The 14734-nt window shown below is 43.5% G+C and overlaps 1 protein-coding gene across 4 annotated transcripts in view; it reads right to left on the reverse strand.

Moving 5' to 3' along the window:
* Pitslre (cyclin dependent kinase 11B pitslre) overlaps window positions 1-14734 on the reverse strand; it is a 60379-nt gene that overhangs the window by 37785 nt on the left and 7860 nt on the right. For 2 of the 4 annotated variants that reach the window (XM_065429138.2, XM_065429136.2), the window contains exons 4-8: window positions 12886-13043; window positions 10873-10979; window positions 7807-7935; window positions 3804-4034; window positions 3699-3734 (exon numbers count right to left, since the gene is read on the reverse strand). In XM_065429138.2, the coding sequence (XP_065285210.1) occupies window positions 3699-3734; window positions 3804-4034; window positions 7807-7935; window positions 10873-10979; window positions 12886-13043 (661 nt within the window). The remainder of the gene's footprint in view (window positions 1-3698; window positions 3735-3803; window positions 4035-7806; window positions 7936-10872; window positions 10980-12885; window positions 13044-14734) is intronic. The other 2 variants (XM_065429139.2, XM_065429137.2) reach the window with 1 other exon arrangement.

Below are 14734 nucleotides of genomic sequence, written 5' to 3' on the forward strand. Positions count from 1 at the left end.
CGGCTTAGATTCGAGGGTTTTAAAAAAGGCGTCAGTTTGTAATTGAAAATGATAAATATTGTGCATCACTACTGCCATCTAGAAAAGTCAGTATCGAAGCCGCTACGCACCAGTAGCCAAGTGAAGCACAAGAGCGACGTCGCTATTTTGACCTGGGTTGTATCAGCGTAGGGCGTGGCCCACAGCATGGTGTTATCGTAATGGCACCGAATAGGCAATGCCCTATTGTGCCGCTTTTAAACGAAAAGTTCTGCTAGCTGCAGATATATCGTCACACGTTCGAGCCGGGTGGGACTGCAACATTGATGAGAAATACAACCCTCGGAGGGGGCAACAGGAGACACTTATTGCGTGTGCCGCAACAAGAAAATAGCGATAAATGATAGCGATAGGGAAAATAAGCATGCAATAACAGAGAGCAGCTGTTCACCAAGATCACTCCGCATTTCGATACGTGCAAGCCGCGCCGCACTGTCTGCGCATGCATGGGCATGCATACACAAGCGTTCGTGTGGTCTGGGCTATAGGCAATGAGGGTAGCAGCGATGACAATATAGAGTGAGCTCGGCACGTTTATATTAAATAAATGCTGTTTTCATTTTGTGAACCCTGTCCTTGCTTTCTTGTTTGGCCTACATTCAAGGTAAGTTTTTTTCTTTTTTTTTTTCTGGCTTCGGACATTCGGGGGTCGGCTTAGAATCGGGGCCGGCTTATATTCAAGTAAATACAGTAAAACCTCGTTAAACCGTACCCGCTTAAACAGTAGTTTCGTTTTAAAAGTAGTAAAGTCAAATCCCCGACTCAGCAGCCATTGAACATAATGTGCTTTGCATCCACATAAACTGTATCAGCTTATTGTGTAAGCATCGGTTAATACGTAGCGTTTCCACTTTTCGTCGCGCAAACGCGGCGGTGCGTCGTCTCCATCAGGCGGCCTGGCAGAACAACAAGCCTCAGAGATCGGAACAACAGCCTCCAAGTGCCGTGTGCATTTGCACGCGAAGCCACATCAACATCAACATCATTTCGACGCCGTGCCAGAGGGTGTTGTGGCGTCGTGCAAGCGAGGACTCGCATCATGCTGAAGCTCAGATAAAAAAGACCCCGGGTGCTCAGCATAGAAGAAAAATTACACATTGTCCGTGCTATCGAACGTGACACGAAGTTGGAGCTGGCACGTGACAGGGATCTGCTGTTGACTACGGTGTGTGGCATTTGGAATGCAAAGAAGTTGCTCGGCAGCGCTGCTGCGACCGCGAAAAGATGTCGGCTACGAGGTTCGACTTTGCGCCATCATTGCCTCTGTTGTTGCCGAAGTGTCGACTAGCAACAGTGATGAGGACGACATGGAAAGCGACAGCACGGGCAATTCAGGCCCGACAGTGGCAGAAGCTGCGCGTTACGTCAGCCTCATGAATGCAATCGTCACGACAAGAACAACACCCTGCAATGAAAAGGCGCTCCATGACTTCTGCAACGCTATCACGCCTGTGCACGAAGAATATGAAACGCCAACGAGGAATCTGCCATGCGAGTGTTTGCCGAGAAGAGGGGGCTGGCTGAAAAGCTGGCACGCAGCTTCAGTAAGTTTGAGGCCGCTGCCGTTGTGCTAGGCCGCCACGACATCAAACGAAAATAACACTTTTGTCGCGCGAAGTGAATAAATACTGCACGTTTTTTCCCCATTCATGGCACTCTCTCAGAGTTCCATGTTCCGTTTTCGATAGGTAAGTGGGCGATCTCATGGTATTTCGGTTAAACAGTACTGCCGTTAACTACGTATTTTTTCCGAGCTCCGGCCAACTACGGTTTAACGAGGTTTCACAGTACGATATATCTAATTATAGACCAATTATAGACCTGTAAATAGGATATGTCTATCTATAGACCTATTATAGACCTATATGTCTATTTATAGGTCGCGGAGCTCGCGGGGAACCGGCGTAAGCTCCGGTGGATCCTGGGTGTTCAGTGGGAAGTACCCGAGCTCGCGCAAGATGTGACTGCCGCTGTCAATGTAGTACAGCAAAACAGAAATGGCGGCCGGCAGAGCAAGCCGAACACGATTTTCTTTTCTTGAGTACATTACGCACGCACATTGAAACAGTTTCTCCCGTATCAGTAATTAATAATATCGTTAATATCGGGAAGTCTGCAACAATAACGTAGCCATGTCCACTTTGAGGGGACAGAAACAGATATGGGCACGCTTAGCTGCCAGTGACATAGAAACACATGGCGGGCATGCTGCAGAAACTGCGGCATTTGTCTTCACTGCTATCCTAATACAGCACGTTTCCGCTAAGGGTGGGTGAATATCTTAGCTGCGTGACAAGCGTCGGCGTATGAATAGGGTACACTTCGTATCAGTGTAAACGTGGCCACTATCATTGCCGCTCGCGATTAGTCGCGCGCCCACGAGTGCAGACGAGAAGAAACAAAAGGTGTCCTTTATGACGTTGTTGTTGACCACAACCATTATAAAGCCTAAAAATAATAAAGCCGAGGCAAGTTTGGGTGTACCTATTTTTGTCATGGAAGTGTGGAAAGTGATGAAAGTAATAAAATGAGGCATCTACTTAAGAATGTTTGGTGCATGCAGACCGCTTGGCTTGTCTATAAGAGTTGTTCGCGTAGCATTCGACAGATGGTAAGCGCGATCATTATTAGCTAGACCTGACACAAGACATATCGCTACGGCAAGTTCGGGGTGCGATCATTACACGGGAAATTTTAAAAATTGAATTTTGACGAAAAAATTCAGGGGTGCGATCATTACGCGAGTGCGATCATTATGTGAGTAAATACGGTAATTCTGCTAAAGGGCAAGAATTAGGCTATCTGCCAGAGGCAATCTTTAAAAATTCCAGAAAACTTAAATGTGACCAGCCCAGACATTCTGAAATAGGCCTAGCACCAGCAACAGTAGTTCCACCATGTGGCAACATCTGTAAGCTGTTCAAGAGTGTGTTAGCCTAGAAATTTTGCAACAGATAGTGTACCATTATAAATTCGTAAATATATTATATTATACTTAAATCATTAACGTACAAGCAAATGTAAATATGCATGTTATATAATTACATAGAGCCTCTTACAAGAGAACAGAGTTGCAGCTATTCCAACAAACATAGATGAACAGAAGACAAAAAGGAAAAGCTCCATTTCTTCTTTGGATTGAAAAATACCAACATTCTTTTCTGGCTATGCCATAAAGACTGAAGATATGTTTCAATGATAACTACTTTCCATGCAAGACCCTGATAGAGAGTGAAATAGTGTAGCCGATGTTTGTTTCTTAGTTCTTGTATCATAATCAGTTTTTCTTCCTTTGTTTGGTTATATCAATGTTGCCGTCTGCATACTGCACGCCAGTTTCCTAGCAACAGGTTCGCAATACAGCCCAATAAAATTTCGAACAGAAGCCGTAATATAATTCAACATTTCCTGCAACAAAGTTTCGCACAATCCTAATGATCTAGGAACAGGCATGAAGGCTGGCTGTGTTGAGCTTCACTGAAGCCTAAGCTATGCATTTAAAGAAGAATCAACAAGAGAAAAAAGAAGTAGAGGGAGGGGGAGGCTCAGGTTGGTGGTTGAGCTTTCCCTGCTAAACATCAACTTGTCAAAATCCACTGGCTGAAACTGAATTCGCTTTGCTAGAAGAACCGATTTAGACCAGTAACTGAAACGTTTACCTGATGTCTTCCCTGGCCTGAAAAACAGGCTCAAACCTGTGCACAGCAGAACAGAGACAAAATTAGGCCACAAGTCCAGCACCAGCACGGCTGCAGCACACTTACCATCAGAGTCGCTGCTGTCCTCGCTGCTCGAGTCTGAGGAAATGTCGGACCCATCGTCATCATCATCGTCGTCGTCATCATCATCGTCATCGTCGGAACTCTTCGCGACAGCGCGTGGTTGTGGTTGTGGTGGTGGCGGCTGCTCTTTGATGGTTGTGTCCATTAAAGCCATTCTTGGCTCTCCCTGACCGCTATGAGAGACCATTTTTGGTGGACTTGGCTCTTCGTCCTCTGAAGAAAATTGAAAAAATAATGTAATAAATAGAGCTGCGAGAAAAGCTGCAGAGGAACGAATAGACGAAGTTGCAGAAATAATCAAGAGATCCGGAGAAAGCACGCAACTGCCGTCATTCAGTGATAAGAACAAAAAAAGCATTGCACTAAAGAAGAAGGCATAATGAATAAAATCCCCACAGCAACACAAAAAACACTGCTACTGGTGAAGGCACAGTAAAGAAGCAAAGGTGATGTTAATGTTCCATGTACTGTTGTTTCCTTCTGCTGCTGATTCAAAACCACCTGTACCAGAGATGACTTTGAACACTGCTCTACGGCCATCTTTTCAACAACACATTATTTGTGCAGGCAGACATCAGAAATAAAATCTCTAATCTAGGCAACCCTGTTTGTGCAACCCCTGTTTTGTGCAAGCTACAGAATGCGACCCCAATACAGTATGCCTGCATCTTTTTGCTCAGCTACAGTACCCTTAAGCTTTAATAGTTCTCTGCGTGGCTACAGCTCCTGCGAAAAGGAAAAATAGTCATCCACCTGACCTATGTGCAAAGCTTAAAAAAAAAAGAAGACATACAAAGCTTTTCAAAAACATAGCTTCGCAGGGGATAAAAAATTTGTCCTAGCATGGGATCTTTCCCTTTCATGTACTTTCCACCACCGTGCAGCCTTCCGTCTAACTGATTTGCCATACTGCTCATCTACATGCATATTACAGATGTACGGTGCACCCCGAGTTGCCTTTAAACCACCCAGCACTTCAAAAGAGAGCAGCAGTGCGAGTAACGATGAATAGATGCAGTGAACAAATTTGTCTCTGATGCCTTTTGTTTTCAGCCAATTATGTCAGGTTGCTTTCATAAAGATTTAAAGGACATTGCATGTAGTTGTTTGTGCCTGTTAGACTATGGATGAAAACATGGCAGTATAATGAAAAGCAGAAAGTCATTATAAGCTGTAGAATTCATCAAGGGCCTCACCACTAAATTCTCACCAAGCTTCAGTGAGCAAACAAACTTATTTGAGAGAGGCTAGCTCATGGCCTAATTAGGAATGGCCTAATTAGAAAATGAGACAAAGCCCCAAGAAATGCCTGATTACCAAGACAACGACCCACTCAAATTCAGAATTAGTAATGAAAAAGTACAGCTTTCTCGTAAACACAGTGCATAACATGGAGGGTTTTTTTGGTGCAAATTTATGAGATTGGAAAAGGTTCGGGATCAACAAATGGCAGTCGAACCTCGACATATTGAATAGCATGGGGTTCGCGAAATAGTTTGACATAGCCAGAATTTGGTACATAACAAATGTATCAAAGTCCTGTGCAAGTTAATGAGTAAATCACTCACTGCGCAGCGAATACTCACTTGAAGCGTCAAACAAACAATTTATTGCTTTGGGTTAAACAACTGCGGCAGTGCAACCTGCTTCTTATTGGCGACCGCATGCCTAACCACAGCCTCCTCTACATAATCCAAATGGTCCACAAGTGCCAGGCCAGTGCCTTCTATAGCACTATAGTAGAGGCGAACAAGGGCCAAGGCAGCCGCAGCCTCACTCAAAGTTGGGAGTGGGGTAACATCACTGCTTGCAAAATCGTGTTTGGCAGCCTCTTTGTTAGACCGCTTGGCAGTAACCTCCACGGCGATCTCCGCCCCAATCAACTCAACCCTAGTTCCAGGATTTCCAGTGGTGTCGTTACCACAGACGAAGTCGTCAATGCACATGCCGTCCGCGGTATGCCGAAAACTTCAGCAACGATCAACTTTTCTCTCCATACCCCACGCAATGAATAACCTCTAGTTTCTCGGCAAATATCAGTGATGTTCGCTTCTTCCCATGTGCAGCCATCGCAACACCGCATGCGGCACGAGTCACAGCGACCACACCACGATAACCACAGGTGGCTTGCCTGGCAGCAGCACCGAAGAAGAGTCAGAGCATCAAATGTGCTGCATTTAAATGGAGCTTCTGGCATGATCAATGCGAGCATGTAGCCTAGTGTAGGAGTCGGTAACGTTTCCTGCACCACCACTTTCTTCGAGGTGTGTTACGGGAAAGCCTGCCACCTGTCACGAGAGAACATGCAGTTAAACAGTGCTTCCGGAGAGACTGATATGTGGGTGCAGCAGTTGGAAACGCCTATTGTGCCACCATTATCTTCATGTGTGTTGCAGGAAGGCCTACTGCCTCTCACGAGAGGGCGCATATTCTGGGGCGGCGGAGTACGATAGTATATCCATTTTACATCTCACCCCATCTGACATAAGAAAGTTAAAAATACATGTCATTTCTTATATGGTACGGGAAGAGTGTCGATATAAGCGATAATTCAATATATCCGTGTTCAATATATCGAGGTTCGACTGCAGTAAAGGGAGGAAGCAAATACCAATAGTTTCATACTGACCTCGCTCCTCGCTAACTGAAAACCACCAGAACAAGCGTTTTTTGTAGAATTAAAAGCAAGCGAAAGCATGAAAGATGAGTATGCAAGCACAGTGCCTTTAATAAAGCTCTTATAACGATGCCATGCAAAAACAAAAGGAAAGAAAGACTTTAGATGGCTAATGTCTTAAGTTCCCTAATATTATTTTCAGAAGTGCTGCCACACTTACAAATTTAATGTCATTCAGCATGATGATGATGACGACAACTATCCTCTGAACAAACACTCTTCAGTGTTAATTTCAAGATAAGCATGCATTTACAGCCTAAACCTGTCTTCAGCAGTACTTTAATGTAATGATACATGATCAATTGCTAACATAGCCAGTCAGAAAATTTGTCAAATGATGATAATTATCACTGAATTGAACACTTGTGAGGTGCGCCATATTGCAACTCCATCATCCAAGCATTCCGTAGCTTTCACCTCTTGGCCAGCAATTATACAATGCCTTTAACACAAAGCTGCCCCAGTAAAAGAATAGCATTTTTGGGGGTCTATCAGGTATTTGAATGTGTGTTGTACACGATGCACTTAGTATGGAGAACAGCAGCAACAGTTTTCAAACCTCTTTTGGCAGATAACAACTGAACAATTCAGATGGCAAGAAACACTAAAGCTTATAGTAGGCTTGCCGTGGACAGTGCTCCATGTTCTTGGAGTGTACAGTATGATACACTCTTAAAGAGAACATGCAGCTGGTAAAGCCAATATATAAGCAAAATGCTCCTTGTGTGTGGAGTATATGGAGAAAAAGAAATGGCTGATAGGATCCACTTGACTGACATCTACGCATGTATGCATGCCTTCATGTTATAATTCAGCAGTAACCAGTAGCCAAAATCTAAATGGTTATTCCCTATAATAGTGGATTGTACTAGACACTAAAACATAAGACATGATAATCTCCAGCATTGAAATAAACAGCTAGGCCAGCATGCAAATGCCATTACACTAAGCAACAATACTAAGATGAATCAATGAAATAAATGCATTTACCTTTACTTAATTTATTGCAGTTACAGTACATTGCCTTTTGAACAGAAATGTGAAGAATCTGTGCTTAAAAAGGATCACTGTAACATAAGTTCAATGAATTTGAAAGAAACTAGACAACTATTCAATGAATTGTAACTGTTAAAGTACTCAGACTGTCCAGCTTACCAGTGACTTAATTAAGCTCAATAGCTTGCTCTAGAGGGGAATCTATTATACTCAGGTTTCTTCTGTCTCACTGTCGATACAGCTGATTTTCATTACTGCTTACCAGTGAAGCACAATTGTAACATTACGTGAACGATCCATGACTGAACTTACCGATGTCAGTGAGGCGCTCATCCTCAACTGTGAGAGAGATTTCTGGCAGGTCTGACCGGTCGTCTGAACTCCGTGCGAGAGGACTTCGACTGCGGTCTCTGCTGGTCAGCTTGGGGACTTCGGCCGCTGCTGCAAAAGTCAGAATGATGACAGCAAATGAATGCGGCTGCCATGATGCAGTCGCCATTTCGCGCAACTTGAAAACGGTGGGTGAGAGGGCAAAGTTAAGGGTAGCCATGCTGGCACCGCACAAGTTGTCAGCACTGTGCAAAATGATGCACCCAATTGCCAAAGAAGAGTCAAAATCCTCAACAAAACATTGTGTTCTTTTTGTAGAGTGCAAAAACGCTGCGGTATGCACATTATATCTGCCACGTAGTAACCAATATGTGGAACAAACTGGGCGTTGTCTCAGTGACCCTCTTCGCGAGGACGGCTACAACATCCGTCGTGGATTGCAAGGACACTTGGCAGTGCATTGCAGAAGCTGTGGGTTTGAAGCAAAGTTTGAATAATGCACTGTTCTACATTCACATGCTGACCCGCAGACAAGAGAAATAGTCAAAGCTGCAGAAATGACTCGGGGGCAATTGTCAGTGCGTGAATGTGCCACCTAGTGCCTTGTCAAGTAATCAAAATTGAAATTGATTTATTCATTATGATTACAGGTTATAAAAAAAACAATAACATACAGATGGAGGTGTCATAGTCAATGACTGTATCGGGACCTCCTGTTATGTATAAATATGCTTTTTCTAAGGCAACGAGGAGCACCACATTAAAGTCATATATATGGAAATATGAAAGAAAGTAAGTAATGAAGAATGCAAAACAAGATATACGTATGCAGTTAGGAGTTGTAATAGATCTAATGAAGGAAATTATACAATCACAAGGAGCAAGTGCACTAAAACTAAATGAAGTAAACGAAATTGACAGTAACAGACAAAAAATTCCACCCAAGTATGCAATAATACAAGCAACAACAAAAAAATTCATAATATACAAGACTATTAATGCAACAATACATAAACAACAAAAAACTTCAACATATACATGCGCATTAATAAAAAAGAAAGGTTCCGGAACAGCGGAATACTTGAAGCAATAGGGGTGAAAAAGAAAGAAAAAAAGTTAGTGTTAAATATTTTCTGTTAGAAGAAAATTCCTCAGATGTTTTTTTTATAAATATGGATGTTGAACGCAAAGCCTTGACTCAATGTGGTATGGAATTCCAAAATGAAAAAGCTGAAAAATTAACTGATTGTTTGCCATAGTTGGTGCGCACCTGAGGTAAAGGTTATGGTTTAAAGCAAATCTAGTGACATTAGCGTTTATCAGGCACGTTTTAGGAATTATACATGCAGGAACTTGATTATTCAATAACTTGAAAATAAGTATACCCAAATTATACAACGCAGTTTCTATGACAGCGAAAATTTTATTACAGTGTAGCAATCGGAGAGCGCTAGTATTATAGGGACCAGAGGTGACTATTCTAATTGCTTGGTTTTGTAAATTGCGCTATCTATGTGTCTTATGTGTAGGCGCTGGCTGACAAACAGATTCTGGCATGTTACTTAAACTTTATCGTTTTTCTTCGTTTTTAACATGCGGTAGTTCTTGTTAGCTTGCTTTTCTGTCCCTTTATGCGATTGCGGCTCATGCTCATGGCTTTTCATATATAAATTGCATTATTATCACAAATAAATTTTTAGTTGGGAGTTAGGAATTGTGTATGTCGTTTCCATTCTGTCTCGTCCTTTGTTTCCAGGATACAAAGTTACATAAAAAAATTAAGGCATTGAGTATTATCTTGCATGAAAAACAAATTGCAGCCGGCATAGTGAGAAGCTGGCTGCAATGGCAGAACACATTTTTTTCATCAACAGAAAAAACTTGTCATTGTGTGGGGAAACTGCCATTCGTCTGCAGCCAGCATGCGGAAAACGGTGGACTGCAAGGCACGTGCCGCTAGTGTGTGTGTACAATTACTGCATAAATTCATTTATTTTACATGAGAATTTTTCATAGTTTCTGCAATTGCCTCCAGGTTCCAGCTGTTTCACAACATACAGCAACCCTAATATGGGATATTAGGAACTTTGAATGTAACAGACTTTTCTCAATGGATTATTACAGTTCGTTGTTATGAGCATCCACTTTATTCGAGCTCGTAAACATAAAATACGAAGGTGATTTATGTACAGTGAAATCTTAAAGTGTGTACGGACAACTCCAAAAAGGTCATGTGGCAACACTCCACTTCAGAGGCCCAGGCACACTGGTGGTCATTCATGGAGCCATGTGATACATTAGCACATAAGAGCAAGCTGGATATTGCATACATGAAACTGCCAGTTTATGTTTTACATCCGTAAAAAAGAGAACCTAGCTTTTTGCTTTATAAAACTTCCGCTTTGTTCTATTAAAGCGTCATATGACAGTGCCATCAACATTGCCATTTACAGTACTACTGCCCCGGTCCTGGCGAAACATAGCACTAATATATTGACTCGTGGATTTGCTTATCTTTTTCGGGTGAGCGCTTTTCCCCGTCTAACAAATGTTATCGCTCAGCACATGACGCACCCACATGTACCGGAAGTTTCTCTAATGTTATCGACGGTTTTGTTGTCACCGAAGCTTGTGTAATCTGATTGCCTGTGCGAGGCGAATCGTGCAAAACTTTCTGGAAGACACACGGGCACCATCAGTCACTCTGAAACCTTCGATGACTTGTGTATAAAAGCCGACGCGCTCGATCGGCAAATTAGATTTCGACGATCACCGACTGCATTCACCGCTAACGTTGTGCTTTAAGTGTAGCCTGTTTATGTGGGCACAGGTTCGCCCAATAAAAGTTAGTTTCGTCGTTGACAGTATTGCTACTGTGTTCTTTACCATCACTACTATGTTACCATATACACGCTGGGGCTAAGACTTCATTAGCTCACTAACATCGAGGCAATCCACAGGCAGAAAATCAGACCCACGTTGCCAAATCCTGCAAATTAAGTGCAATGCTAGCAATCACAGCAGTAAAGAACTGGGAACAGTGCTCACAGCGAACCACCTCTGTCTTTCGGTGCTCCCTGTCCCTCTCCCGCTGGGCTGCCGCTTGTCCCACTATAAGAAGCCGTTCTTTGCGCCACTCTCGCTGAAGACGTTCTCTGGTTGCGCAATGAAAAAAAAAAGGGTGAAAGAAGACAAATTCAGTAAATGTTTCCACTATAGAGAATTAGATTAGGCACCTGTGTAAGATGGCAGGTTTTTTCATTTGTTCACATTCAAACCTTGCGTGAGGAAGGCTATGACCTCTCGGTCCGATGCATTTGCCTGCGTGGTCCGAACCAGTTCGCAAGATGCTGCGCCCTGTTTCACGACATACAGCAGCCCTAATATTGAAGATTAGGAACTTTGCATATAACTTTAAGAACTTATCTAGACAAGTTTGGTAATCTTTCCAATAACCAGTATGGTTTCAGACCAGAATAGTCAACTGAATTGGGTCTAATATCGCTAACAGATAAAATTAAATTTGCCATTGGCGCCGGTAATGTCGTTGGAGGTGTATTTATTGACCTTCCAGAAGCGTTTGATTCGATTATGCACAACATTTTATTGCAAAAACTGGAGTTAACTGGTGTATCTGAGCTCCCATTAGAACTAATTCGTAGTTATTTGCATGATCGTGAACAAAAAGTACAAGTGTCTGGCACTTATTCTAATCCCCGAACCATCAACATAGGCATTCTGCAGGGGTCAATCCTGGCACCGCTTTTATTTCTGATTTACATGAATGATCTTCCGCTAAGTCTTGTACATTCTTCCTGTATACCTTATGTGGAGGATACCACTGTAATAAACACCGATAATGACGTCAACTTGATGTTGTTTAAACTAAGTACTGATTTGATAAATGTTGCTGAATGGTTCTTGAGCTGGAGGATCGCATGACGCATATGTTATGGGCACCGCCTTGTTTTCTTTCTTGCTTTTTCGCTGCGACGCACACTTCCGCTGGCAGTCTCTCATGCGAGTTGTTGCGTTTGTCTCGTTTTGCGCAGTGCATGATTTTGCGCACTGTCCACGAGAACAATGGACTAGTAATATAAGCCAGTGCTACACAAACACTGAGACAGATGCAAGGAGATCACAGAGCATGATTGTGAGCTGGAACACGGCAGAAAATTAGTTTCACTCACTGCATGCATGACTGCACGACATGGGACCATGCAGACGAAACAGAAGTACATCTTTCTTGCTACAATACGAAGTAAAACAAAGACACGCAGGCATTCGATTTGTAGATTTTATTTTAAGTTGTCTGTTGAAGCAACAGATCAAACAAATAACTGCTAATACTCAAAGTCACGTGCCACTATGATTGACATCACAGTACTGCGATGTACGTAGGTGCACTTGCGCAATATACATGGTCTCTCCAGTTGGGAGCGCGACGCCCGTGAGGAGAAGGGCAAACAGCATTTGGTTTGAAATTAATTTAAGCTCTTTCTGCAGTGTGCAGGGATGTAATACTTAGCACATATGATCGTTAGCGTATAGTACATGCGCTGCTCTTGTCAGCGCATGCGAGGTGACCTGATGATGATGATGATTTGGGATTTTTATGGCGCAGCAGCCGTGCAGACTATAATGCGCCAATAGTCTGGTGACCAGGTGACCTGGTGAAGGGCCCTCTAAGGGTTCGCACATCTGCACTTGATGCTGCTTGCATGTATGGAGGCAAGGACTTGAGGGGGTCCTTTGAGCTTTATTTTGAGCCAGTTTGGTACTTTTCACCAAGAGGCAACAAGGTCGGAAAACCTCAGTCACAGTGAACACCATGCAAGATGAACCCTTTTTCATGAAGTTCCATGGTAACATGAACAATTCGAGAACTGCCATTTAACTGCCAATCAATCTAGCATTTGCAACCATTTCAGCTTACTTCAAAAGTTTTCTGCAAGACCATCATAAACTGGAGTTTAGCATTGCACCAACACAGATCTAGTGTGTGGAAAGCTAGATCGTTTAAGAACCAAAAGTCTAAACATACACGCCCATGCAACTTACTGTTCTCGTTCCTCTCTCTCCCGCTGTTCTCTTTCCCGCTGCTCCCGTGCCTCTTTAGCTTCTCGGATCTTCTCGCGTGCGTCCCGCAGCTCGCTGCGGGCCACTTCTTTTGGTTCTCTCTGCACACTCCGGCCAACATCTCGTGGAGGAGCCCTTGCCTGAAACCAGCAATAGCGACCGCATCAGCACACGAGAAAGATGAAATAACTGGAACAGAAATTGATTAAGGATGTCTGGCTACAATTGCACAATGTAAATCAAGAACTTCCACTCTAGAGCTCAGGCAATGCTACAGCGAAGCAAGAGCATAAGAGTTCAGAGCACAGGTAACATTAAATTCAGCCATTGTAATAGGTGTTCCAGCAAAGCACCCAACCTAAGTAGTTCTTAACTTAAATATGGTATGACAGTGATAAACAAAGATTATTTTTTTAAGCGACCCAATGTTCACACAGAAAGAAATCAGAAATTATGAGAAAAGGTAACTACAGTTAAACCTCAATATAACAAAGTCCGTAAAATTGGCAATTTGCTTCGCTATATTGAAATTTCGTTGTATTTAAATTTGACCTTTTATGCAAATAAGTAGTTGCCGATCCATTTTTCTTACAAGTAAAGGTGCTGCAGAATTTTCCGAATTAGCGGGCAATCGAAAAGCAAACTTGAATGAGAAAACAATTCATTTTGATGAATTTGGGAGTCGGCAACAAATGACATGGTTTCATGCCACGTTGATGATATCTTCACATAGGAGTTATGAATTAAGCGAAACCAGCCACACTTTCGCGAGCACTATGCCACTGCGGCTGATAGCAATGCCCGCTCTGCGACATGTTGTGCCATACTACGAGCACCACGTGGCTACCACGAGGCGACAGGAGCTCCCACTTCTCCACGACGAACCAAGAATTCAACACGGGAGGCAACTTCAAGAAGCGCCCAGCCATCTCCGTGACGAATCAAGAATTCAATGCGGGCAACGTCATCACCCTGCCCCGCCTGGTTCCTGCCGACAAGAACTCGCCCAAACTGGTTCGTACCAATGAGGGGTCACCGAAGGGATTTAAGGGAGAACCGGCCCACTGCAAGGAGAGAGAGAATCGCTTCCAGCTGCCCAGTCGGTCTGATGCTATCTTACTGCTACCTGTATGCTATCATTTATTATTATCTGTAAATATAGTATAAAGTTTTTCGTTTTTTCTTCGTCTACGAAATGAGTCCGTTTTTCGTCTTCCACCCCGAAGTCACAACAGACGACGATATTATGAAAAGTGCCGGCAGCGGTGAGTGAATGCTTCGCCTGCCTCTCACTCCAACGGGTCACTGAAACTCGAGACCATGCAACCTCCAATACTAAATACGCAGGAAGACAGGTTACATGATGCCGCGCTGCAGCCAACTGTCTCGCGCCCACTCGGCAGATCACCTCTAAAGCAGGGTGCGCGGCTGCGTGTACGCTCAGTCGTGCTTACAGCCATGCGCAGCTACAGCGGAGATGGGCAGGTGTCAGAAATCAAAATGTGCGTAAACTTAACCCCAACTCCTTTCCAACCCCCATCCCTGTTTCTTGCGTGCCCTTGATCGCACTACCGCAAGCTCGCTCCCCTCCCCCTCTTTCCCTCCGCTCACGCAGGAAGGCGGCACTCAAGAAGCCATCATCTTTCTTGTCTTATCCTCACAGACTTTCACTTGCACCTAAAGCACACAGAGAGCGAGGCATGATAGGATCTTATTGTGCATGGACTTTATGTGGAACATGACTCGGCTCCACTTACGCAGTCGGTCCCTCTTGACGCACAGCGTGTGATTTGGGAGGTGTCCATTTTCAAGCAGCCACTCTTAATTCAAT

The sequence above is a fragment of the Dermacentor albipictus genome, chromosome 2 (genome assembly GCF_038994185.2).
Source record: "Dermacentor albipictus isolate Rhodes 1998 colony chromosome 2, USDA_Dalb.pri_finalv2, whole genome shotgun sequence".
Taxonomy (NCBI): domain Eukaryota; kingdom Metazoa; phylum Arthropoda; class Arachnida; order Ixodida; family Ixodidae; genus Dermacentor; species Dermacentor albipictus.